Source organism: Quercus suber, unplaced genomic scaffold (assembly GCF_002906115.3).
Source record: "Quercus suber isolate HL8 unplaced genomic scaffold, Cork oak 2.0 scaffold_85, whole genome shotgun sequence".
In the NCBI taxonomy this organism is placed as follows: domain Eukaryota; kingdom Viridiplantae; phylum Streptophyta; class Magnoliopsida; order Fagales; family Fagaceae; genus Quercus; species Quercus suber.
This window is the reverse complement of record NW_027069550.1, coordinates 1,684,698-1,711,968: the sequence shown is the minus strand read 5'-3', so window position 1 is coordinate 1,711,968 and position 27,271 is coordinate 1,684,698. Positions and strand designations below refer to the sequence as shown.

Genomic DNA, 27,271 nt, shown 5'->3' with positions numbered 1-27,271 from the left:
ACCTGAAATCCCTTCGATCCTGGGGGCCTACCTTGGCCTTCCACTTTCCTTGTTGCTGGTCCTCCTCGGCCCGTTTGTACTTATCAATATGATCCATGAGCTGACGTACACTCCAAGCAGGCTTCCTTGTCAATGACTTTCTCAAATCGTGTTTCCCAGTACTTGTCAGAGTACATCTTCAGGGTTTCTCCTTCTCGCATAGTCATAGACAACAGGGAGTCCAAAGGTCGAGGGACCCTACTTCAACTAACAAAGCAAGCCCCGAACGCTTTGGTAAGCTCCTTAAAGAAATTAATTGAACCTTTCTTCAAACTATCTCATCGCCATTGGTCCCAGGCTGGAGGGGAACACCTTGCATATCAAGGTTTCATTCTTTGAGTGAACAACCATTCTGTGGTTGAAGTGGCTGACATGTTTTACAGGGTTTGTTTTACCATTATACATGGTGGATTTTGGCTGAGTAAACTGTCGAGAAAGTTTTCCCCCTTCAATCCTACATGTAAAAGGTGACTTAGAAATTTGATGCAAAGCCTTGCTCATAGCATTATTACCCAGGCCCCGGTGGGGTGGGCTTTTGCTTTTCCGCCTGTAATGACGGTCCTTATTGCATGAATAAGACTCATTGAAGGGAGTCCTTGATCTGGGCCTATAGCTATCATCATTATCATCGTCAGAAGAAGGCTCTAAGCTTGAAAGAATCTTTCTACGTTGCTTACGACATAACTTCCTCCGCAAATGGTCTATTTCCAATTGCATGTTCCTAGTATTCTTCCCATGGGACACATGACTTCCACTTCTAAACTGACTCCTACTGGTGTAAATGGTGTGCATATTGACTTCACAGTCTCTCCTCCACTCAAGATTGAGAAATTGATCTTGATGTTGAGATCCCACAAATTCTTCATGGTGTGGCCCAGAACCTACCATGGTTGGAAGATGAACTCAAGAATATTCAAGTTTTCCCACGGACAATGCCAATTGTAAGGGCACGTTTTGGTTCCCAAGCCCAAAAATGAAAAGGACAAAGGCCTAAAGAACCCAATATAATGAATTTGTAGAGAGTGGGCTAGATACTGGATTTCAATGAGTTGGACAACAATTACAGTAGGTTAAAGATGGCTACAAAATGAAAATAAAGAAGTTTTATGCAAGGAAAATCTTCCTCTGCAAATTCCAAGGAGAGTAGTTTTTAGATATATTTCTTTTGAACTAAAGTACAATTACAGTTCTTGTGGCCATAGTGTTTTTCTACTGATTCTCAAATGACTCTCTTGTAATGGAATTTTTCTTCTTTATATTCCCCTACTTTACTTCATTTCAGTAGGATGCTAAGGGTGCGAGAAGGTCTCACTCCACATTGTGACCTTTCCTATGCCTTCATACTTTTGGTAATAGTTGAACACTTTTACTTGCTGGGTATGATCTTCTGTAAGATATTGTGCCCTAACCTCAGGAGGTAATTAAAAGAACTCTGTCACCACAGCCATCACTTTTTGGCATAATTCTTTGGGAACACCATCGTTGATAATGTGAAAGAAACCATATTCCTCACATGCTTGTGATATTTTTTAAACTAACGGAGATGGCCCTTGACCATCATCAGTATCATGGTCATTTAAGTCTATAATGGGAATTGAAGCCGAAGGAAGTGCCTCTAAGAGGTTTGGCCTCGTCCACTGGGAGAATTAAATTAGGAGAAAGCGAGAGAGGTGTGTTATTGGCTAATTGATAGGGTGTCATCTCCATGAAAACATAAGAGAGAGGAGCTCACGGGCGGCTCTAGGTGCAGCCCAGGGGGTTCAAATGAACCCCCTGAGCTGGGCCAAAAAAATAAAAAAATTTATATAATTTTTTTTTTAATTTGATCCTCCTAAAATAAATTTTGAACCCCCTAAACTTAAATTTTTTTTAAGCCTAGCTTAAATGAATTTGAATATGAGCATCTAGACAATATCTTGGTCTTTTTAAACACACACACACACACACAAAAATAATAATAAAATAAAAATAAAATAAAAACCAATATGATCTAAAATATGGGGGAAAAATAGTAAACCTAACAACAAAAGTATAAATTTTTTCATCTTAAATCTTAAAAAAATCATTTACATCTTAACAAATTTAAAATAAACTAATACATAAAAGTTTATTGTATTTAGATCTCACTTGGAGTTCACTTAACAATGATAATTCATATGTTGATTGTATTTAAAAACAATAAATGATTTCTAAGATTTAATCTTAATAACAATAATTATTATCTTCATCATATTAATAAATAATATGCAATAAACTTATAGTTTATCTTATATGAGGAATGCTATGTTCATAATACGCTCATAATAAAGTCTAATTAGCAAATTGTTACTAGTTATTACTAATAAGAAAAAAAAAAAAGTAATTTCAGTAGTGAATTTAAATTAAAACTAATAACAACTTATAAGGTAAAATTTGTTGGAAAAGTATTGTGAAAATGTTTCAGATGTAGCATTTCTCATCTTTTATTCTTTTACTACTACGTATTATGAAAAATTTTGTAATAAAGAAATCATGTAGACCGCAAGATTCACTTTTTTTTTTTTTTACCCAAGATACATCTTCTTACTAACCCCCCTAAAAATATATGTTAGAGCCGCCACTGGAGGAGCTATGGTTGAAGAAAAGAGTTGATCAAGACTAGCCTTATATTATACCAAAAAACGAGTTTTTGCGATCAGTTGGAGTAAAGAAAGATATTGTGAACCAGAAGAAATTATTATTGATATTATTAATGATATGGCTTTGGATAAAAGATTCATCAGTCCCATTATTTTTCACTAGAATCTTGTAATCGCATGCGCATTAAAATATTATAAACTCCACTGGCATCACAAGACGTCTGAGACTCTGAGTCAATGGTTATCCATTTTCAAGGAGTTCATCATTCTGTCTGTAGTTAGGCCTTTGCTATCCTCTGTTTTATAAACTGCTTAATCCGTGAAAGTTTCGTGCTAGACATTCGCAATCAAGCCAATCATTAACAATTAGCAAAAATTGCAAAGTGATGAGCATTTTAAAAAATATATATATATATTTATGCAATATGCCAATATCTTACTTGTTTAAAATCTTATTGATCAGCCTGTGAACAATTATTTTAACGGAATTCGGGTATGATTTTTGATCAAATTGAGGTCAAATTTGGTTATTGACTTAAAACTGGTCATTTTTGTAATTGGATCAATTTTTAGGCCAACTTAATTGGGCTTTAGCATGTGGCTTTAGATGGGACCAAAGGAAAATAAAAACGTTAGCTCCAATGTGTCTTGAGATTTCTATCAATTCTTAATAAGTCCAAAATTACTATTAATTATATTTTATTCTATTATAAAAATAAAATTTACTTTAGGTTTTTATTTATACCCAAGACTCTATTATTTTACATTGGATCCCTCATATGAAATCACTAAAAGTGAAACAAATTTGTAAAAGTTACAGTCACTTTGTAAATCACTTAATCCTATTTTCTAGAGTCCCCAATTTAATTTTTAGATTATTTTTATATTTTTGAAATCTAATTTTATTAATTATAAACTTTAGTAACTCTTTACTATATTAATAAGACTGAACACTTTAAATAATCAATTCCAATTAAATGTCAAGTGGATATTCCATGTCTTCAAAAAGAGAATATGAATTTTGTCTTAAGAATGTGCGTTCCCATGATACTACATGTAGGGGTGTCCAACCAGACTTGGTACTCGACTCACCTGACCAACTCAGCTGAACCGGCCAACCCAATGCCGGCGACAGTTGACGGTGGGTCTCTAATCCTAAAACTTGAGACCGGCAGGTCTGTTGATGGGTTTAAGCATGGAAAATCAATTTTCAACTGACCTAACTGGAAAACACACTGAAAATAGCTTTCTTGGCCGATTAGAGTGGTTTACCGATCTGATTTTGTCCAATCTGTTGAGATATGGCGAGATCTCATCGAGAACTGGCCTACTCTCTTCAAGATTCGGTCTAATCTCATTGAGATCTGCCAAGATCTCTTTGAGATCCTGTCAAATCCAGCAAAAACAAGCTAATTTTTGCAAATTTGGCGATTATTTGCACAATCCGAAGTTGACCGAGACCCAACCAGAAAACGACGACATTCGACCATCCGAATCACTGCCTTCGGCAGGTTGGCGACGAGTCTAGGTTTAGAAGACCCGAAGTGATTGGGTCAGTTTCGGGTTGGGCAAAAACCTGACCCGAACTGACCCGTGGGTAGGCCTAACTACATGTGATTGCCTAAAGTACTAAGGTATTGACCATGCAAGATCTCACTCCAATATACATCAAAGCAATCAACATTTTATATTTGAGCTCACCATCCTCTCAAGAATGAGAGTCTATGAAAGTAGTAGTTGTGATATCTATTCATGCAAGTGACAGTAGTTAGTTGAACAATAAACCTCATAATGATCTAGTTTAGTGTACCTTAAAAAACACTTAAGACACACAAGCATATCAATTAGAAGTCATGATAGATTATCATGATTGACTTATAGTTCTTATAGATGAAATGCGTAATTTTATCACTAACTATGAACTAGGGTTTCTGAATTTACAAGGAACTTATGATTTAGATATTATATAAGTGAATTTCATTCTCATACCAAAATCACAAATAATGCATCTTATGAACTACAGTATAATGTCCAAATATTCAAGCAAAATCTACTTCAGAAAATAAAACTACTTTTATTATTTATAAGATAATGTCATACAGTTAATTGGATTTTAGGATATTAGAAATATATTAGCTCATTAGCATAAGCTCAAGCCTAATTCTACTTTGTGTGCAAGCCAAATCTCCTACTTGTACTAGAAGTCTATTAATTTAGAGTTTAGTCTACTACATATACATATGTTATGATTCATTGTAATATATGATTTATACTACACTATAATATATTATTGATGTAGTCCTTTAGGGTTTTCTTTGTGGATGTAGGCCGTTAAGCTGAACCACATAACTCTCGTGTGTTATTGTATTCTATATTTTATATTTTCACTTCCACATCCATACTATCATATTTAATATGGTGTATCAATGCTAATATTTAACTTAATATTAAAGCCACCTTTCTGTGGCTATGGTTATCTGTCCTTACGGTGTATTTAAGAACAATCTTTGTTTTCTTTAGTGTTTCTCCACTACATTCATCTTCTTTGCCTTCCCATTGCTACCGTCAAATCTCTCCAGTATAGTCATGCCACCCTTAGAAGTCGCATCAACACTACAAAACTATTGCCTTCCTCAAATCACCATCATAGAGCCAAACTTCATTCAAGGAATTTTCTCAACCTTATCAAATTTCAAGATTTAATCAAGCTTCCATCTTGAGTTTAAAAGGGGGTGTTAGAGATATATTAGCCCATTAGCATAGACCCAAACCTAATTCTATTTTGTGTGCAAGCCAATTCTCTTATTTGTACTATAAGTCTATTAATTTAGGATTTAGTCTACTCTATATATACATGTTATGATTCATTGTAACACAGGATTTATACTACACTCTAATATATTATTGATGCAATCCTTGAGGGTTTTCTTCGTAGATGTAGGTCGTTAAGCTGAACCACGTAACCCTCGTGGGTTATTATATTCTATACTTTATGTTTTCGCTTGTGCATCCATACAATTATATTCAACATAGCATATCAATGCTAATATTTAACTTAGAAGAATAGACCTAACAACAACATCAATGTATTGTAGACAATAATGCAAACCCTAAGTGATTATTATTAATTTCTGGCCCAAGAAAAAAAAAAAAAAAAAAAAAAAAAAAAAAAAAAAAAACGAGCTCCTATATAGGGCGAATCAAGAGTTCAAGACCACGTTCCTAATGCCGTAACTCAAAAGCTTCCTTTACCCTCCTCCTCGCTCCTTCTTGCCTGTAGAATTCATCCATATACTCCTTGTAACTATAGTTTTGATACATTGGTGGGTGAACCTCATCTATCAAATCCTCAATTGGACCAATTACAGCGTCATTATTTGGTGCATAGAACATTGGTAATGATAGTCGTGCCAACCGATTGTTGGTTACAGCCCTGTGTAATACACTCTTGTACCTTCCATTACTCAAAACCTATACAAAGTGAAGACATGACCACAAAAAGTCAACAATATTCGTATTAAGTTTTAAATTTGCACCTTCTAACCACGCAGCATAATATATATTCGTGTTCAATTTTAAATTGAGTACTATATACGTGCAATGTTCAACAAGAAATTTCGTCAACAATACTGATACCAACAGACAAAGTCACCCAACTTCATTAGAGAATTCCAACCATATACACAATTGACTAATTTGGTTATCTAATCATTAAAAACACAAGACTAATTGGCTTATAGTGGGCATCCATTACCATTTGTCGTTTAATTTTTTTTTAATTATAAATTATAAATTATATTTATTTATTTGGTTTGCTAGAGAATTATTTCTTAGCAAAAGATGAAAAACAACGATCCAACCTGCATTTGATCAGCTATATTGACGACGAATGCATCCGGCACAGGCTCAACAGGTACCCACTTCCCATCTATGACCACTTGGAGGCCAGAGACCCCCTCCATCTGTAGGAGTACCACGAGTGCAGAAATATCATTATGAGCAGGCAACCCCATTGTGAGCTCAGGGTCTGGGCATGGTGGATAGTAATTTGCTTGTGTATAGATGGCAGGCCTCTCACCTAACTTCCTCTTTAAACAATCCTTCTCTAGGCCAAGCCCTTGGGACATCAAGCTAAGAAGCCTATCCATTAAGGCTCCAATCTCCCTTGCATATTCAGTAAAAACTTCTCTATAACAATCAAACAAACATGCTTGTGACTTAGTGCATTTAAATTGGTGAAGTCATAGTTTTCGCTATTTTGCTCCATCAAAAACTACATTATTTCTTTTCTTTTCTCACTTTACAAAATATCAAACATTAATGGTTTTATTTTGTCTTTTAACATAATAAAATAATATATACAACACATTAAAATAATATACTCATTACAATAAAATAATATACATACATAAATAATTCATCTCAACCACATTTATTAAAAAAAATATATATATATATATATTCACATCCTCCGGTCAGCTGCCACTTCACACAGCCCACCACCACAATCACGAAAATCAGCCCGCAACTATCCAAGAAAATCATCCCACAGCCACAAAATAAAACCCACGGCAACCATATTTAAAAGTTATTAGCTTGTGCAATCAATCAAACATTAAAAAAATTAATAAATAAATAAATATAACGCTAAAATTACAAACATTTTGTAGAAGTTTTTACAAGCTGCATAGATGAGTAATATTAATAGAGAGCACATATCAAAATCAGTAAGAATTAACCATAATAAAAATTTATAAAAATTTGGTAAAATAGTTTATAGTGGTACAATTATTAAAAAAAAGTCTGTATTTGAGCTTTATCCAAAAATTTAAACTAAAATTTTAAGAAAAAAACTTTGGTATCTGAGAGAGAGGAAAAACAAAAAGGAGGTAAAGTAAGCCAGAGATACCTATACTGAGGAGGATTTTTGGGTAAGAAATGAGTAAAATCTTCAGTAGGATGCCAAGGGTGCGTGAAGGTCTCGCCCCACATTAAGACCTTTCCTTGGCCTTCAACCTTTTGGTAATAATTGAAAACTTTTACTAGCTTGCTATGATCTGTTGTAAGAAACTGTGCCCTTTCCTCAGGAGGCAACTGAAAGAACTCTGTCACCACAGCCAACACTCTTTGACATAATTCTTTGGGGACTCCATGGTTGATAATTTGAAAGAAACCATATTTCTCACAAGCTTGTGATATTTTTGAAGCTAAATCATCAATATCATGGTTATTTAAGTCGACGGTGGGAATTGAAGCTGAAGAAAATACCTCTGAGAGGATAGGCCTGTTTTCCTCTGGGAGAATGAAATTAGGAGAAAGCGAGAGAGGTGTATTATTGGCAAATTGAAAGGGTGTGGTCTCCATGAAAATATTTGGGAGAAGCTCTGGTTGAAGCAAAGAGTTGATCAACACTGCCTTGTCTATTACTAGAAAAGGTGCTTTCAGAGATAAGATACCTCGGAGAAAAGAAGGATAACCAAAAAAAAATTGCAATTGATAATTATAATGATACGTTGATGACTTTGGACAAAAGTTTTGTTCGTTCCACACTTCTTCCACTGTCCCATCTTGTCCCATCTTGTCTCCCTGGTGTTATAGTCCCATTGGTTAATAACGAGAAATTATTAGAACTTCCGGAAGGACTGCTGACTTGGTCCTCGAGATCCTACCAACCAATAAAAATATGACAGTTTAAAAAAAAAAAAGATGAGTCCGCTTCCACTAACACACTTGCAAAGAAACTTAAATTCAAAACCAGTAAAATGCAAAACTAAACCCACTGGAAAAAATGGTTTCAAACAAAAAAACCTACTGGAAAAAATCAAACCCATTATCTTCATCTTTCTTTTTCTCCCTAACTCTATTTCGGTATTAGCATCAAAACCAATTCTTCAAAGCCAGCAGCAAACCCATAACCGAATATAACTGATACAATCTTGATTCAAACTTTCGAACATCAATCTTTGCTATTTCTTCAATATTGTTAATTTGGAAAAAAGAAAATGAAAATCAATCAAAGTTAGTGGTATGTACAAAACCGTATCCTTATCTTTGGTGTATGCCTTTAGAATGAACACAAAGCAAATATTTGAATTAGATAGAGTAATTCAGACCTCCTTGATAATTTTGGGATAATGATTCTGATGTTTTATTCATATTCCCTTATACAAATGACAGCAACGTTTCCCATAAAAACAAATAAATAATGACAACAACTTTCAAATCAAGGAACCCAGCAACAGTTTCTCAAAAAAAAAAAAAAGGAACCCAGCAACGCTCAAAGCATCAAAACCAATTCTTCAAAGCCAGCAGCAAACCCATAACCGAATATAACTGATACAATCTTGATTCAAACTTTCGAACATCAATCTTTGCTATTTCTTCAATATTGTTAATTTGGAAAAAAGAAAATGAAAATCAATCAAAGTTAGTGGTATGTACAAAACCGTATCCTTATCTTTGGTGTATGCCTTTAGAATGAACACAAAGCAAATATTTGAATTAGATAGAGTAATTCAGACCTCCTTGATAATTTTGGGATAATGATTCTGATGTTTTATTCATATTCCCTTATACAAATGACAGCAACGTTTCCCATAAAAACAAATAAATAATGACAACAACTTTCAAATCAAGGAACCCAGCAACAGTTTCTCAAAAAAAAAAAAAAAGGAACCCAGCAACACTCAAATGCAAAAATCTCCTCTCCCAAGTTCCAACAAGTTTGCTGCTGACTTTGCTCTTAAAATACAACTATGATGAAAAAAAAAAATTCGCTCTGCACCTTCATCTCACCATCACAATCAATGTTGAGATTGAAGTGGGTATGGGTTCCATCTCAGCAAAGAACCCAAAACTCCAAATCTGTCTCTCCCCACCACCAAAATCCTCAGGTCCCCACCGAATCTGATACCAAAATCGGCCGCCCTGGAGCTTGTGGCGTCTCAGTTCTAAGAGCCTCTGTTGACTGTCACTGCGTTGCGCTCCACGGCCTAGACTTCTAGGTATTTTAATTTTCAATTGAGAAGAGAGTGGGGAAATAGCGAAATAGAGAGAGGGAGAAAAAGAAAGATGAAGATAATGGGTTTGATTTTTTCCAGTGGGTTTTTTTGTTTGAAACCATTTTTTCCAGTAAGTTTGGTTTTGCATTTAGGTTTTTTTGCAAGTGTGTTAGTGGAAGCTGACTTTTTTTTTTACCGCTGTCGTATTTTTATTGGTTGGTAGGACCTGAGAGGACCAAGTCAGCAGTCCTCCCGGAGCTTTTAATAATTTCTCGTTAATAACCGGCAGTTTGGCAGGGTGTTCTTAGCCATAATTTTCAGTATTTAAACAATATTAAATATATTTTTATATTTTTTACTTATGTGTATTTTTAAGAAATACAAATAACATTATTAAAAATATTTTACTAAACAGCCTCTTAATATTCTAAACACCGATCCTTTTACCAATGGACTATGAATTTTTCATTTTCACCTTGCATCAATCAAGCATGATAGTAAAGCTTTTTCTTTTTCTTTTCTTTTCTTTTTTAATGTTCAGTTATCGTATACTCTTAAAGATGTATAATAATCATCCATTTTAGGAATTTATTTTATAAAAATTGATAATTTTTTTTTTTCAAATAGTTAGTCATTTTTTTCCCTATAAAAAATTTTCTAAAATAATTTTCTAATGTATGCCATAATAACATACGTTAGTAAAATCCTTATTTTATTAGGGCATTGATTTATGAACTATTTTTAGAAACATTTTATTGGAAGAATGATAAAACAATAAATGTTGTTAACTACTTTTTATATTTCTAATAAAAATTGTGTCAAAATTTTTCTATTATGCTTTATTAATTATTACCCTAAAGGCAACTGTTAACATGACTATTTTTATTATTATCCTCCATTTCTCCTTTATTAAAGCTTGATCACGAATATTTCGTAGTAGACGTTGCTATTACTGATTAGATACATATGTCAAGGTTGTCCCCCATTTTTGACTAGTTCAAAGTGTATATTATTATGCTACTAATCCCACAGCTCAAACAATTTCTCCACTAGACCCTCAAACACTTTGTGAATGGGGAAATGTTAATTTAATTACAAGGTCCTTGGCTAATATTTTCATATTACTTGATTGCCAAAGTTTAGTCTTTTTTTTTCTTTTTTTCTTTTTTTAATTCTTTGAACAATAAGAAGAAACTTCTACAATAGCACGAGAAAGAAAAATGATTATATGGGTATTGGACTACCTGTTGAATCCCAAAAAATGTTTATCTAGGCAATCTAGTATAATTTTTTAAAAATAAAATAAAATAAAAAATCATAACCCTATAGGGTTCAGAGCAGGAGTTTATTTAAGCATATTTTCTATAAGTTATGCTGGTGCCACAAGTTGTGGCACCAGCATAACTCTTTTCTACAAGAATAAAAAAAAAAAAAAAAATGGTGCTTAGACAAGGATGTGTGTAAAGTTGTTATTTACAACTATGTATTTTGTTGGCTTTTATTCCATGCCAATTTTGATTGTAATTACTTTCAATTGTTCATACCATGTATTTATTGTGGAATTTGTTGTAAGGGTTGTGTGATAGAGAGAGTGTGTGAAGACTCAAACATTTGGAGGCTGAAGGATTCTCGCGGGTATGTCGCGACTTAGCTTCCCGCGAAGTGAAACATGTGCTTTGCACATGATGGAATGCGAAGAGTCAGGCCATGTGGAGACAGCTGTCTCCCGCGAGTATCTTGCGGGTAAGGCCTTCTCGCGAGACACTCACGAAGCAACCTGTTCTGCCAGCCTGTACTGACTGACTCACACTTTTTGCACCTATCCTATATATACCCTTATTACCCACAAAAGTTGAGGAATGCTTCAGAGAGAAAACCCTAGCCAAACACATTGGGAATTAGAGATTGTCATCCCCACCTTTCTCTATATACTTGCTTGTGGTATTTCCTTAACCATTCCCTCTCCATTTCCATACCATTGAGAGGTTGATAGCCCAAACACTTACCTCACCCTTTGAGTGTGTTGAGTGACATTTTGGTACTGCTGGGAAGCATTGGAAGAAGCCTGGACTGGCAGATGCAACATGGAGCTTGTTTCAGGATCCGGAGAGCTAAACAAGACACAGTTCCGAGAAGCCTTGTTGGAGTAGGAGCTTGGAGGGCTTAGGTGCATCGGTTAGATTAGGCTTGGAGGGTCTCTTGCTAACCCATGTATCCCAACGGATTGTCTAGTGGATCGATTTCCGTTTAGAGGGTGGCAAAGAGGTTTTTCGCTGGGTTCTTCGGTTTCTTCTTCGAAAACACATCTTGGTGTTTTCTGTGTTTGCATCTCTCTTCCCTACTCTTTTATATTTCATTATACTACTGTGTTGCTTAGTCTATGGATTAGAGTAGCTTATTTGCTTATCCGCTCGCATTTACACTATTCCGCACTTTGTATTAAGTTAGTGTAAAAACTATCGAGCCGTAACTTCAAATTGGGGGTCTAAATTGCTCTTGTGTTTTCAACACATTTCCGAGCTTTCAATTGGTATCAGAGCGGGTACACTCACTGTGGTTTAAATACCTGAGTGTGATCCTTGACCCTATTTGAGATGGACCAGTCTCAATCGCTCAATGTTCCACCATTTTTCGATGGGAACAATTATGCCTTTTGGAAAGTCAGAATGAGAGCATTTTTATACTCTATAGATGATACCGTTTGGGATGCGGTTGAGATTGGTTGGACCAAGCTGACGGATCCTAAGTCCACTTGGGATAAGGCAACTCTCGCAGCAGCCAAAGCTAATAGTAAAGCGTTAAATGCTATTTTTTGTAGTGTGTCTCCTAATGAATTCCACAAGATCTCTCATATGATGATAGCCAAGGAAGCTTGGGAGATTTTGGAGATGACATATGAAGGTACAAAGAAAGTTAAGGACACAAAGTTTCAGATGCTTACCACCAAATTTGAAGAGCTCAAGATGGGGGATGATGAACCATTTGATTCATTCTATAGGAAGCTCAATGAAATTGTAATTGCTAAACTCAATCTTGGGGAGAAGATTGAAGATACTAAGGTGGTGAGAAAAATTTTAAGGTCCTTACCGGAGAGCTTTCGGGCAAAAGTCACAGGCATAGAGGAAAACAAGGATTTGGATGAAATGAAGATCCAAGAGCTCATTGGATTACTTCAAACGTATGAGCTTGGACTACCTTCCCACAAGACGAGTAAATCACTTGCTCTTAAAACCATCACTGAAAGAATGGTTGATCCTTCCGAAGAAGATGGAGTGGAGAAAGAAGTAGTATATCTTGCGAAAAACTTCCGAAAATTCTTGAAAATAAAGAACAGTGGAAAACCATTCAACAGAGGAAAATTTTCATCTTCAAGAGGTGATAGGAAAAAGTTTACTAGGAAAGAAGGGAATGATTATCAACCTTCTTCAGACATTGTGTGCTATGAGTGCAATGGCCATGGACATCTAAAGAAGGAGTGTCCAAATTTTCTGAGAGGAAAAGGCAAGGCTTATGCCACGACGCTCAGTGATTCAGAATCTTCTGATTCTGACTCGGAAGAGAGCTGTGACAGAGAGGGAAACTACTCCGCCTTCATGACCATTGCTCATGTGGAGTCATCGGATGATTTGGGTGCACTTGTGAAGGAGTTTGGTGAGCATTCTGATTCATAGTCTATTGGGATTGTGGAAGAATCAGATGCTAAAGAGGAAGAGAATACAGCTAATCTTCAAGAAAATTACTCCTTACTACTTGAAAAGTCGGGAGAGTATTCCTGAGTAGCCAAGGCAGCTGTAAGGAAAATGAAGAAAGCTGAGAAAGATTACAAAAGTCTCTTGATCAGATATAAAAAGGCTGAGTGTGAGATTGAAACACTAAATGGTAAGCTGTCTGAAGCATATACGAAGGTGAGATTTCTTGAGCAAGAGGTTGTGCAAGCTCATGCTAAGATAGAGAGAGTCTCCTCTCAGAAGTTAGAAGATGTTATATCAGCTCAAAAACCTTCTTCAGACAAATCCGGGTTGGGATACACCGGAGGAAACTGCTCATTAGCCAAAGTCACCAAAGGAGTAAAGTTTGTGAAGGCAAACGAGACGGTTGTTGAAGAGCCCATTCTTGAGAAAAATGAGGATGTAAAAAGGGAGAATGTGGCTGAGCAACGAAGGGTGAATAAGTCCCGAAATTAATCTATAGCTAGACATGAAACTAGAGGAAGATCTCTCCCAAGATCACAACGAAGTCCCAGAACAGATTATGTGTGTCATTATTGTGGATTGTAAGGACATACCAGACCCAATTGTCAAAAGCTAAGATCAGACAACAATGCAAGCACACCTCAGTCACGAGGAAGGAGAAATGATATGAGATCTTGGGGTGGTGAGCAACCAAGAAGTCAAAATCGTGATCCCGGTATGACGAATGTGATGAAAATGATCGGTGCCTTCACCACTTGCTTGGAGAGTTTCACCAGAAGGTTTGAAAGTCCAAACTCTCGTACCCAATCCGTCAAGGATATCACCCTTAACGCACGTGATGTGTGGGTGAAAAGGGGTACTCATGCATAAACATTATAACATGTCCATGCATAAATTCTTTCAATGTTTAGGGACATTTACTATTGCATCACTTCATGCATTGCTTTCTTTTTGCTATTGTTATTTTATTCGGTTGGTTTCTACCAGCTGTTTTGTTGATCTTACTTGTCTTGTTCTGTTTTGGGTGTATTCAAAAATTCAAAAACCCATAAAAATTTGAAAATTCTCAAAAGTTTGATCACATGTTTTGTGCATGTCACATGTGAGTTTGATCTAGTACCTTTGTACTAATGACGTAGTGCATTTACGATCTTGGCTTGTTATGTATGCACTCATTTCTATGTGGAAGAAATCTTGAACACTATGTGTGACTGTTGTAAATAGATTTTCAAGCTTGTCATAAATAATTGGTCAATAGTCTTGTTGGTCTTGATACTTGCATAGACTTGTGTCTATATCTCTTCCTACTTTATTTATATGCTTTGCAAAAAGAGCTCACCAAATGTAAATCTCCAAATGAAAAGAGATATTGAGCTGCAAAAGTCTGTTGCACACACTAATATTTGACTAAGGAAAAAGGGAAAGCAACTCTTCTTAATATGTTTTATATGGTGCTCAAAAAGCCAAAGGCTAATCGTCAATGTTGAAATATCATAAATTTCAAGCATCAATTTCAAAAAGAGATGCTCTTGTCCAAACAAAATTAAGTGGACCTTTTGTTATGCTTTTTGTAGAAGCCAAATGAAAAGCTTCTAAGTTTTGTATTCAATGTGTGGGAGGTCATATATACTCATTTCTATGATGGAGATAGTCCACTTGATTTCGTATCAGCTGTGTATGGCTCGTTTGAATTGATCATTGAAGTTTTGCTCTGGTCTATAGACTATTCCACATTTGATATTCACACACAACACACAAGACTTTGATTCAATCAATGCCTATCTCATTTGTGTGATTATACATGTTCAAATGTGATATATATGCTCAAGAATTGGTTGATCAAACCCAAAAAGATTTTTAAGTGTTTTATTTGTTTTTGGAAGTGATTTTATACTTTCGTGTCTTTTGTTTTTGTTCAAAATGCATTTTTGTGTTTTACTTCAAAAACTGGTTCAGGGGCTGTTTCGCGAGAAGCTCGCGACTTAGAGCTTCCCGCGAAAAGGGCTTGAGGGAGATAAGTTTTCATCTTGTCACACAGAAACTTTCGCGACTGTATCGCGACTATCTCGCAACCAACAGCTTCTCGCGAAATGCTGTTTGGCCAAAAATTGGATTTTCTCAAAATTCAGACAGAAACTATCGCAACTGTCTCGCGACTGTTTCGCGACTTAAAGCTTCTCGTGACAGCTTTTGTGCTTCAGTGGCCATTTTCGCTGTTGTCTCGCGACTGTGTCGCTACTCTCTAACCCGCGAAAAATGCATGTTTTCAGTTTTATATTACTGATGTGACAGTTTTTCAAATCACAATTACTTCCCTCGCATAAACTCCTTCTCAACCCAAATCACTATTGCATTCAATCCCCTTCAATCCAAGCATTTTTTCTGCATTTTCTTTTACAAGGTAGGTTTCTTAAACATTTCTTTTTCAGTTTTTGCTTAGATTATGCAGAATTTTGTGTTAGGTTTTTGATATTTGGGGTTTTTCGAAAATTTGGGTTGGTTTTCAAAATTGGGTGAATCTTTGTCATATTTTTGGTTGGGATGTGTCCCATTTGGTGTTTCTGCATCTTTGTTGGCCCATTTGTGGCATTTTATCATGTATTGAGGGTAGATTTTCCCATGTTCATGCATTATTCATGTTATATTTACATTTGTGCATGCTAAGTGTTTGTCAAAATGTCCAAGTGACATTTTTGTGCCTAATTCATTTCATGTGAATTCCAATTCTTGTATTTCCATATATTTGACCTTACTTTACTTAGTTTGGTCTTTTTTCATGGGTTTCCTATACTTCGCACATGATGCACTCACTAGGCACACACCTAGGCACCCTCTAGGCACACCCCCATGCATCTCATGCTGCACACACATGCACCAGCATATGCACACAGATGCACACACATGCATAGTTACTTACTTGCATGCACTTTGCTTATTTTTCCTTGCTTTATATGGTGTTGCTTATTCCTTGTGTTGGGATTAACTTGAACCTAATCAAATTTTTGTTTGTGTGCTCTGTCTTGGTATTTGTGCATTTGTTCCCTCCCTTCTTTGTGAATTTATGCAGATGTCTCCCACCAAGCATGCAGCTAAGAAGAAACCATCCTCGAAGCATGCACACACTGATTCTGATCACTTCAAGTTTGCGGAAGCAGATATGAAGTTCAATGATTGCTACAAGAAAGCAACCATCATCATGGAACGGGTAGTTCAATTAGAGGCATTTGAGCACACATGCATTCCGAATGCATTCAAAGAGAGAACTTAGATCAAGTTGTTGAATCCAGTTGGGACTGTGTACTCAGAAATTATTAGAGAGTTCTTCTCAAATGCTGATGTGGAAGATGACAGGATTATTTGCTAGGTGAGGCACAAGGAATTTGTAATTACAAGGGACAGCATTCAAGACTTGTTAGAGATACGTCCTCCCTCTCAACCCATGTCAGTTCAATATGATGAAAGATTGGGGTCTATCAAGGAAATGATATCGACTCTTGGAGGGGTTCCAACGAAATCATCAATGGATACACTCAAGTTTTCCCCAGAAATGAGAACTTTGAGTTATATGATGATTCATAACCTGTATCCAGTCACCAACCTCACCACACTATCAGCTCCAAGGACGAGGTTTCTCTATGATCTTTTCACTCACAAGGAGATTGATATTTGCAGCCACATCTTCCACATTCTAAAAAAGAGCATCAAGAAGCAGAATACAAGAACCATAATGCCATTTCCCACACTGATCATGGGATTCATCGCTAAGACCAAGTTGAAATTTCCAAGTGGTATAGTTCAGAGAGACTATCCCATTGGTGCTAATACTCTGACTAGAAGCACAGCCCACATTAGAGGCTCCAAGACTGGTGTGCATACCATACCACCACCACGACGGGTTCAGCAAGATGAAGGTGAAGATACAGAGGAGGAAATTGACAGGTTCACCTCGGCTCTAGAGCCCTCTGCACAACCATCATCTTCAGCTCCACCACAAGGCTTAAGCAAACTTGATTAGGTGCTTGCTAAGATGGATCAGATGTCTACAGTGCTTAACTCCCATGTGCAGCACACAGTAGATCAGTTCGCGTACCTTCAAGGACAGATCACCGCATTAGCATCGCAGATTCAGGATTTGTCTTCCATTCATGAATCAGATTCAGAGTCAGATCAATTCTAGTCCTTTGGCCATTCCGGTCAAAAAGGGGAAGACAATTTTGAGGGGGAGCTGGAGAAGAGCTTGCACAGCATTAGGGAGAGTATAGTTTAGAAACATAGTAACATTGGGTATTGGTTTTCAGACGGTTTTATTCAGTTTCTTTTAGTCTTTATAACTGTTTTACATGTGTTTTGGTTTAAAAACTTTGATACTCTGTTTTTATTTAAGTATAATTTCAGAAGTTTCTTTTGTGTTTTTGTCTATGCTTTGTAGCATGTCTTTCATGTACCCATGTTACTTTTGTAAGCTTTAAGGGTTTGTTTCATTGCATTTTGTAGGCTTTTATGGTTTGTGCCATGCATATGCAGCCTTTATGCTTATGTACTTTAAGTTTAATGTCTTTTATTTTTCTTCAATACAACACTCTTGTGCCCTAGTAGGATTGTTCCTAGATGCAAATACTTCGTGTATTTCGCATTGGTTGAGTGTTGGATTTGCAAATGATACTCTTCAAATGAGCTTATCATCTTACATATCCGGATGTTCATTCCTTGTGTGAATGAGCATAGTGATCGCTTGTGTATAGTGATTGCTCGTTTGATCTTGCCATGATCTAGTGTTTCTATTTCATTTTGCTTGATCATGCTATTATTGCTCCATATGCTTTTCAAGTTTTCTGCATACAATGATGTTAGTGTGTTGTTGTGTTTCAGGAGATACTTGTTCATATGTTTCAAGAGTGTATCAGAATCTAGAATTAGTTGTGAGTAAGTTTTGCCTTTGTTCCCAAACTCACGTTTAAGTCTAGAGTCTGTTTTAGGGTTTTGTCACGGAATAGCCAAAGGGGGAGATTGTAAAGTTGTTATTTACAACTATGTATTTTGTTGGCTTTTATTCCATGCCAAATTTGATTGTAATTACTTCCAATTGTTCATACCCTGTATTTATTGTGGGATTTGTTGTAATGATTGTGTGATAGAGAGAGTGTGTAAAGATTCAAGCATTTGGAGGCTGAAGGATTCTCGCGGGTATGTCGCGACTTAGCTTCCTGCGAAGTGAAACATGTGTTTGCACATGCTAAAATGCGAAGAGTCAGGCCAGGTAGAGACAGCTGTCTCTCGCGAGTATCTCGCGAGTAAGGCCTTCCCACTTGACACCCGCGAGACAACCTGTTCTGCCAACCTGTACTGACTGACTCACACTTTTTGCACCTATCCTATATATACCATCGTTACCCACAAAAGTTGAGGAATGCGTCAAAGAGAAAACTCTATCCAAACACATTGGGAATTAAAGATTGTCATCTCCACCTTTCTCTATATACTTGCTTGTGGTATTTCCTCAACCCTTCCCTCTCCATTTCCATACCATTGAGAGGTTGATAGCCCAAACACTTACCTCACCCTTTGAGTGTGTTGAGTGAGGTTTTGGTGTTGCTGGGAAGTATTGGAAGAAGCCTGGAATGGCAGATGCAACATGGAGCTTGTTGCGGGATCCAGAGAGTTAGACAAGACACGGTTCTGAGAAGCCTTGTTGGAGTAGGAGCTTGGAGGGCTTAGGTGCATCAGGTAGATTAAGCTTGGAGGGTCTCTTGCTAACCTATGTATCCAAACTGTTGTCTAGTGGATCGATTTCCACTTGGAGGGCGGCGGAGAGGTTTTTCGCCGAGTTCTTCAGTTTCCTCTTCGAAAACACGTCTTAGTGTTTTCTGTGTTTGCATCTTTCTTTCCTACTCTTTTATATTCCATTATACTGTTGTGTTGTTTAGTTTATGGATTAGAGTAGCTTATTTGTTTATCTGCTCGCATTTACACTATTCCGCACTTTGTATTAAGTTAGTGTAAAAACTATCGAGCCGTAACTTTAAATTGGGGGTCTAAATTACTCTTGTGTTTTCAACACATTTCCGAGCTTTCAATGTGGCATCCTTCATAGTCAGCCACCCATGAGTTGTGGAATTTGTGGGGTGTGATTGGGCATTAACGGAAACACATTCACACGAATAAGAAACAAAAAATTCATACAAGATAATAACATTTAACATGGTTCTACCTTTCAATGTTCTCCCTAAAAAAAAAAGATATTGTGGGGTCATAAAATTTGGCAAACCGTGCCCCATTTTATACTAGGCCCAAAGCCCACTCCGAGAAGGAAGAAATGTCCGAGGACGATCGAAGAAAGTCTCAAGTGCCAAGAAACATCACCGAGGACGATCCTGTCCTCGGCCAACCGAGATCAAAGAAGTGAAGAGCGGCACGCCATCAAAGGCAACCTACCATAGCATCCCAAGGAAAGGGACAAGTACCATGGGCTAGCCATAGGAACATGGTGGAGTAATTCAATGAAAAACTGTCACCTCCACATTAAATACCCAAAACTAACGTCTTGGCCACATTAATGAAGAAATGACCCCTGAACAGTGCTACTTTAATTGCTGCAACTCACAAGAGGTTTGGAAAGGTGGCTGATGGGACAAACACTCGGGTAGTGACCTGCATGATCAACAAATGGAGGGCCAGGATCAACTGGAAGGGGTTATATAATGAAAGAAATCCTCCAGAAAGTGGGAGGGGGGCGAAAAATAGAGAATACGTGAGCAATTTATATCATCTTTGAAACCTTAGGAACCAAGCATTGAAAAAATAATAAGATCAATTAGCTCCACAGATGAGGGGCTGAGGACAAAATTCCATACTTTAGTCCGTGTCCTTGTTATTCAACCCATTCATGGTCATGTCTAGTTGTTGTAACCCTCACTAAGACCTAGTTCTTAAACTCATTCTCTATAAATTTATTGTATTGGGCTAGCTAGGCCTAAGTCCACTCATCTAGTAGTAGAAGTGCTTAAACCCAGACCCTACAGATATCGGTAGCAATAAGTGTTCGTTTGGGAACATCTTATTTAGCTGAAACTGAAAACCTTTTACTGAAAGTACTATAAATAAAGGTAAAAGTTAACTGAATAGTACAATGTGACCCATGAATAGTATTAAAAAGTGCAGTGAGACTCATGAATAGTAGCAAAAATAAGCTATAAGTAAAGATAAGCTAAAAAACTCAGTTCATCCCTAACGCATAGGTCTCTTGATTCTTAGAATAGGTGGAGATTGTATGTTCTAGTGAAGGATTTTTTAGGGATTTTAAATTGTTCTTTTTCCTGTTTGGTCACTAAGAAATGAATTTATGGGGAAAATTCTAATTGTTTAGCTATTCTTCTCTTACATTAACCAAAAAAAGAAATCAATTTTTTTTTAAGGGGTAGCGACGGAAGGACTACATTGGAGGATTCAATTAAATGAAATTGAAATTAAATGATTGGATTGAATTTTGAGAAAAATTAGATAATGAAATTTGTAATTTAGCCAAAAAATAAATTATTGTTGGCCCATTATTCTATTTTGAGATGTTCTAAAATAAAGTCCTCTTTAAGAAGTTAATAAAACATTTCCTCACTTATCCTTTACTTTATTTAAAAAATCATTACCATTCTTCTATTAGAGTTTATATTAATAATACATTTCCTAACTTATCCTTTATTTTTATTTAAAAAATCATTACCATTCTTCTATTAGAGTTTATATTAGTAAAGGTAATATTGAAAACTTGTACATTTTTAGTTAAAAGACAATGCATTAAATGCTATTCTCATAAAAAGTTGAGTTTTTATTAAATATGATCAACAATATGGGATGGAGGTAGTATTGTCTAGAACTCAACTCAATATTTTTTATTATTTGATATGAATTTTGACAAATCTACATTTAAATTAAATTTTCGTTTATATCTTTTATGCATATAAAATTTTCAGAATATCAAAAATAAAAAATTATATCATCAATCAAATGTTTAATTAAATTTCAAGTTTTTGAAGTCTAAAATTATGTATAAAAAATAAATTTATAGATCGAATATAGTAAATAATATCTGATTGGCTCGAAATTTGACATGCATTATAAAAATATTTATAACATATATGCAATGTTATTTTTTTTGTGAGAGTTGTAACCAAACTTTGTTTATCTATCATTCTACGCTTCTATCCCTCTACCAAACAAACTTGAAGCAAAACAAATTTTTTTCTTCTTCTTCTTACTTTCCTATGCTCACATTACTTTTCATTGTCTCATTTCCCTTCCTCAGTATCAAACAGATGGCATTGAATGTGGACAACAAGAGTATCAAAATTTATTATACGATCATGTTAAAAAAAAAAAAAAAAAAACACACCAGTTATCAAGATTCAAGAGTCATAAAGAGTAAATCATAGCAGTTGGAAAGAAAAATAGAGAAAAGTATATTTTTTATTCACGTAATTTGAGTGTAGATCAGAGCTGTCCTTATGAACCTCACATAAGAGAGAGACACAAAGGGTAGTATATAAAACGGTAGTGCAGTATAGTGTAGTACGGTGAATACTATATATATATATATATATATTTGATGGCGGTGAATACATTATTTATTTAACAAAGATCACACCGTTTAATTTTATTCTTTGTATTTAAAAATTAAAAAATAAAAATTTAACGTTGCAACTCAAAAGCTTCCTTTACTCTCCTCCTCCTTCCTTCTTGCCTATAAAATTCTTCCATATGCTCCTTGAAACTATACCTTCGATACTTTGGAGGGTGCTCTTCATCAATCAAATCCTCAATTGGACCAATAACAGTGTCATTATTTGGTGTATAGAACATTCCTAACGACAAACGTGGCAACAACTTGTTAGCGACAGCCCTGTGTCCTGCACTCCTGAACTTTCCATTACTAAGAACCAGCACAAAAGTTAATACATAAATATAAAAAATAATTTCAAAAGTTAAATGTACGGTCCACTAACAAATTAAATACCAGTGAAGCAGACATATATATCCACTAGAATTTAGAATAAAGGAAGTTAATACCGTACCGAAAGCTGTATTGATTTGACTACGGTACAATATATTTCGGGTATCGATTAATACTGGTGTACCATTTCGGATTTACCGCATTATATATAAATATTATATATATATAAATTAATTTATTTAATAAAAGGGTAAAGTCTTTAAAAAAAAAAAAAAAAAAAAGCCAAATCTCTTTTCTTTCTTTTTAGTCTTAAAAAAAAAAAAAAAAAGCCAAATCCCTTTTCTCTCTTTTTTTTTAATCCATACGATATATTTCATCAAAAAAAAGAAAAATCCATATTATATAGGTATATACAGTTTTTTATTAGTCTGACAGTGGAAATCACTCTAATGAATTTTAAATGCTTATGCCATTTAAAAATAAAAACAAAAACTACTATTTGGATTTGACCATCTAATAGAAAGTTGAAACGTTAGTCTCTATTTACTAGAAAAAAAAAAAAAAAAACACGTGACACTCCCTCCATCACTCTTTATGTTGATCCTCATTTAATTTTCAACAACCCCCACTCTCGTTCCCTCTACATCTGGTCTTGTACTCCTCTTCTTTCATTATCTTCTCTTTCTCCTACATAGATCAGATCTAAACAGATGCTCTACATCTCTCTTTTTGTTGCGTGAAGATTGAAGAACATATGAATTTGAAAACGGACCAACTACAGATCTCTCTCTCTCTCTCTCTCTCATCGTTGTGCAAAGAAATTGAAGAATTTTGTTTCGGTCCGGTATGGATTTACCGGCCGAAATTCGATATAAATCTCTGGTACAGCCAAAACGACCCGGTAAGGCCGGTATTTAAACCGGAACGAAACTATCTTATTTTTGTACCGGCATAGGTACTGGTACGACAAATTCCGGCCGTACCGGCCGGTACGGTACGGAATTAACTTCCTTGAAAAAAACAAAAAATAATAGTATTCGTAATTTATTTACACATTAATTATATAGGTTAATTTTTTACTATAAATGTTCAATCATTAAAGAATTATATTTGATAATTAAAACCTTATTAAACTCACATCTTAATGTTCCTAATTATATATCTCTATGTTTCCTCAAAAAATATATATATGTATATGTGTGTGTGTCCGTTTTTATGCATTCATGCTATTTAGAGCATTGGTAGCATATTATCTAAAATAGGTAGCCAAACACCCAAAAACCTTCCACATCAAGTTACCCATCAGCTTACTCATACTCTTACCCATTTAAGCTAAAATGGTGACCTGTATTTGGGAATAGGAAATTTGATGTTGGTGAAAAGAAAAGTGGTTACCTAAAATTAGAAAAGTAACCAATAGGAAGAAAAATATAGGTAAACTATTTAAATTACTCTAAAGAACCCAAATGAATAGTAAAAAAATTTATGATAGTGGACATTTAAATGCATGTTTATTTAGGAGTTTATGACCACAATATCAAATTTTGTAAGTATTTTTTAAAGGGGAATTGATGGATAATGACTAAAAGGAATTAACGAAGGTTAGAGGAGTCATTTTAATCTTACTCTTGTATGCATCTTTACTTTTATAAAAGATGGCGTGTCATTGTTATTTGGAAAATGTTTCGCTCCAAACATATTTGGAACTTTGGGTTCCAACCACTAATAGAAAAATAACATGTATATCATCATGTGCAATGCACATAATTCACTTAATTGGTTAGGTTAAATGAGCCATGTGTAATGTACATTAATGACAAATGTCATCTTTCAATTGGTGGTTGGAGTCCAATGCTCTAAACATTTTTAGTGCCAAACTTTGTCCATTATTATATGTAGTGAAAAATGGACACTTGCCCTTATTTTGTGCAACCAATAGTTTTAAGATCCAACTTTTATAATATAAACTAGTTGATAATCAGTGCAATGCACAAATTTTTCTAATATAATATAATTTTTTATTTTGTCTAAATATTAAATTTGATAACTAGGATAATAATTATTATGAATTGATTATAAATGTGGTTAAATATGGAATTAGATACTCTACAATTAGGAATTTATATATATATATATAATAATAGGTGAAGCTGAGAGAAACTCATATTAGAATTTCAAATTAGAGTTCCAATTTTGTGCCATGTGTCCTAAATTATTTATTCTTAAAGAGTTTTATTTCTTAATTTTAGAATAAAATGTGGGATCACATATTAAATATTAATCCAAGTAAGTTATTAAGTACAAAAACCAAAGAGTTTAGAATAAATGAATCGTAAAAAAAAAAAGAAAAAAAAAGTGCTTCACAATAATTTTTTTTAAAAAAGGACAATTTATATTTTATACCTAACAATATTCTTACAAATTTTTTTAAAGAATCAACAAAATATAAAAATGACTATCAATAATATTTAAATTATATACATAGGATTTATATTATGCATCTTATTGTATATTTTTAAGTGTATCCATGCATATGCACAGGGTTACAAGCTAGTTTATTATAATTGTATATTGAATAATATACAAAGATCCTAATGGAAGATTTAAATATTGAATGAAATATGACACGAAAAAATTTATGTGGCAAAATATTATCAAATTAATCAAAAGTCAAATGTTTTTAATTTTATATATATACAGTGTTTAACCTCGTGCATATACACAGATATAATTAAAAATAATCACAATTAAATGGTTTAAATTATACATTTTAGAAGATGTTCAAATTATACACAGCATTAGCTTACACTTTTTTTAAGCTATACGTTTCTAAAATATGTAATGATTTTTCATTATATAATATATATATATATATATATATTTACCCCAAAAAAAAAATATATATATATATATATATATATATATATTTTTTGGTGCTAATTATTGTTGTATACTTTTAGTTATGCAGTGCTGTACAACCAACCTCCCGTGCACACAATGCTTAACTACGACTGCTCAGTTTTCTTGAAGAAAAGACTAAACAATAACGCGGCTACCTGAGTTTGATCAGCCAAATTGATGACGAATGCATCAGGCACAGGATCAACGGTTAACCATTTCCCATCTTTGATCACTTGGAGGCCAGTCACTCCCTCCACCTGTAGGAGTACCGCAATTGAACCAAGATCATTATGATCAGGCAGTCCCATTGTGAGCTCGGGGTCTGGACATGCTGGATAGTAATTTGCTATAGTGTGAAGCCCAGGCTTCTCACCTATCCTCCTCTTTAAACAATCCTTGTCTAGGCCAAGCCCTCGGGATATCAAGCTCAAAAGCCTATCAAACAAAACTCCAATCGCCCTTGCATACTCGGCAAAAACTTCTCTATATATACGACAATCAAACAAAACAAAGCATGCATGACTTAAAAAAGTTATTGAGTTTCTGCAATCAATCAAACATATATAGGATAACTTTGGTAAGGAAAAACGAAAAGGTTGTAAGTAAGCCAGAGATACCGATACTGAGGAGGATTTGTGGGTAACAAATGAGTAAAATTTTCAGTAGGATGCCAAGGGTGTGAGAAGGTCTCACTCCACATTGTGACCTTTCCTATGCCTTCATACTTTTGGTAATAATTGAACACTTTTACTTGCTTGCTATGATCTTTTGTAAGATATTGCGCCCTTTCCTCAGGAGGTAATTGAAAGAACTCCGTCACCACAGCCAACACCTTTTGGCATAATTCTCTGGGGACTTCATGGTTGATAATCTGAAAGAAACCATATTCCTCACAAGCTTGTGATATTTTTGAAACTAACGGGGATGGCCCTTGACCATCATCAATATCATGGTCGTTTAAGTCGATAATGGGAATTGAATCAGAAGGAAGTACCTCTGAGAGGTTTGGCCTCTTGTCCTCTGGGAGAATGAAATTAGGAGAAAGGGTCAGAGGTGTGTTATTGGCTAATTGATAGGGCGTCATCTCCATGTAAAGATATGAGAGGAGCTCTGGATAACATTCATATATATAACAAAAAAAAAAGTGAAATTGATTAACTATAATGACGACTTTGGACAATAGCTTTTGTTCGTCCCATGTTTCCCTGGAGCTTTAGTACTAGTCCCATTGGTGATTTTGCTGGTCCCATGTAAAAATATTCAAAATAGCAGTACTTCACTAAGGGAGTCTTCAGATGGAATCAAATTCCGTTGGCATTAATAATGCATTATCACCACTAAGACAATGAAATTTCACCCAGCATTATTCCGGCGTGGTAGTAAGGTCTTCTTTTTATCCTCCATTTCTCCTTTATAAATGACCATGTTCTGTATAGTTTCTTGTGTTAGACACCACTGTTATATTCCCTCTTGTCCCACCATTAATTTTGCCCCCCATCTTTTGAGATTATTGATTCCATAAATATGCCAAGCGTGCCCCACTTTTTTTGTTGGTCCCAGAGAAGATAAAAGTCTCACTGAGGTGGGGTGTCTTTAACCTCGAAAGCGACAAGAATATAATGACTTCAAAAATTCGGGGTCTTTTTTAAGGACACTTGATATGGAAGAATTATGGCAAGTACCATTAGCTTAACCCGTCAGCTTCTGTTCTGGCTGACGGGTCAAGTTGTGACGTAAGCTAAACATAGTGAAATGCATGCTGACTAGATCAAGACAAAACCGACGGGCTAAAGTCCCCAAGTCCAACTGACGGCAATTTGAAGCCCCTAGGCAACTGAACGAAGCGTGAAGCTGACACTAACTTAGCTGAAGAGAAGTGCAGGCTGACGGTTTAAAGGCTGACGGTTCTATGAAGACCATAACTTGGTCATCACGCATGGGTTTTAGGGAAATTGCTTGTATTCCACGTCCAGTATCAGAGTCTTATAAGGAAAGGATTCCGCAATCTACGCGCATAAGGATTCCTATAAGGAAAAGACTTCTACTCCAAGGAAGAAAGGTCCACCCTTTACTACTATA

The 27,271-nt window shown here is 35.3% G+C and overlaps 2 protein-coding genes across 8 annotated transcripts in view; both read right to left on the bottom strand.

The window, feature by feature from the left end:
* LOC136067780 (protein DMR6-LIKE OXYGENASE 2-like) overlaps positions 1-26,506 on the bottom strand; it is a 34,719-nt gene extending 8,213 nt beyond the window's left edge. Inside the window, exons 1-3 of one of the 6 annotated variants that reach the window (XM_065774065.1) lie at positions 26,187-26,506; positions 25,810-26,063; positions 25,348-25,675 (exon numbers count right to left, since the gene is read on the bottom strand). In XM_065774065.1, coding sequence (XP_065630137.1) covers positions 25,348-25,675; positions 25,810-26,063; positions 26,187-26,282 — 678 coding nt within the window. In that variant the 5' untranslated portion in view covers positions 26,283-26,506. Of the gene's footprint in view, positions 1-22,040; positions 22,271-25,347; positions 25,676-25,809 lie in introns of those variants that run through there. The other 5 variants (XM_065774066.1, XM_065774067.1, XM_065774068.1 and 2 more) reach the window with 5 other exon arrangements.
* Positions 5,602-8,142, bottom strand: LOC136067779 (protein DMR6-LIKE OXYGENASE 1-like). 2 transcript variants are annotated; one of them, XM_065774063.1, is made up of 3 exons: positions 7,567-8,142; positions 6,518-6,821; positions 5,602-6,128 (listed from the first exon to the last, which is right to left on the bottom strand). In XM_065774063.1, the coding sequence occupies exons 1-3, from the start codon at positions 8,019-8,021 to the stop codon at positions 5,880-5,882; spliced, it is 1,008 nt and encodes a 335-aa protein (XP_065630135.1). In that variant the 5' UTR covers positions 8,022-8,142; the 3' UTR covers positions 5,602-5,879. The 2 variants fall into 2 exon arrangements, with proteins under 2 accessions (XP_065630135.1, XP_065630134.1); XM_065774062.1 differs by having other exon boundaries at positions 6,518-6,845; positions 7,567-8,141.
* Positions 26,507-27,271: the final 765 nt, after the last annotated feature.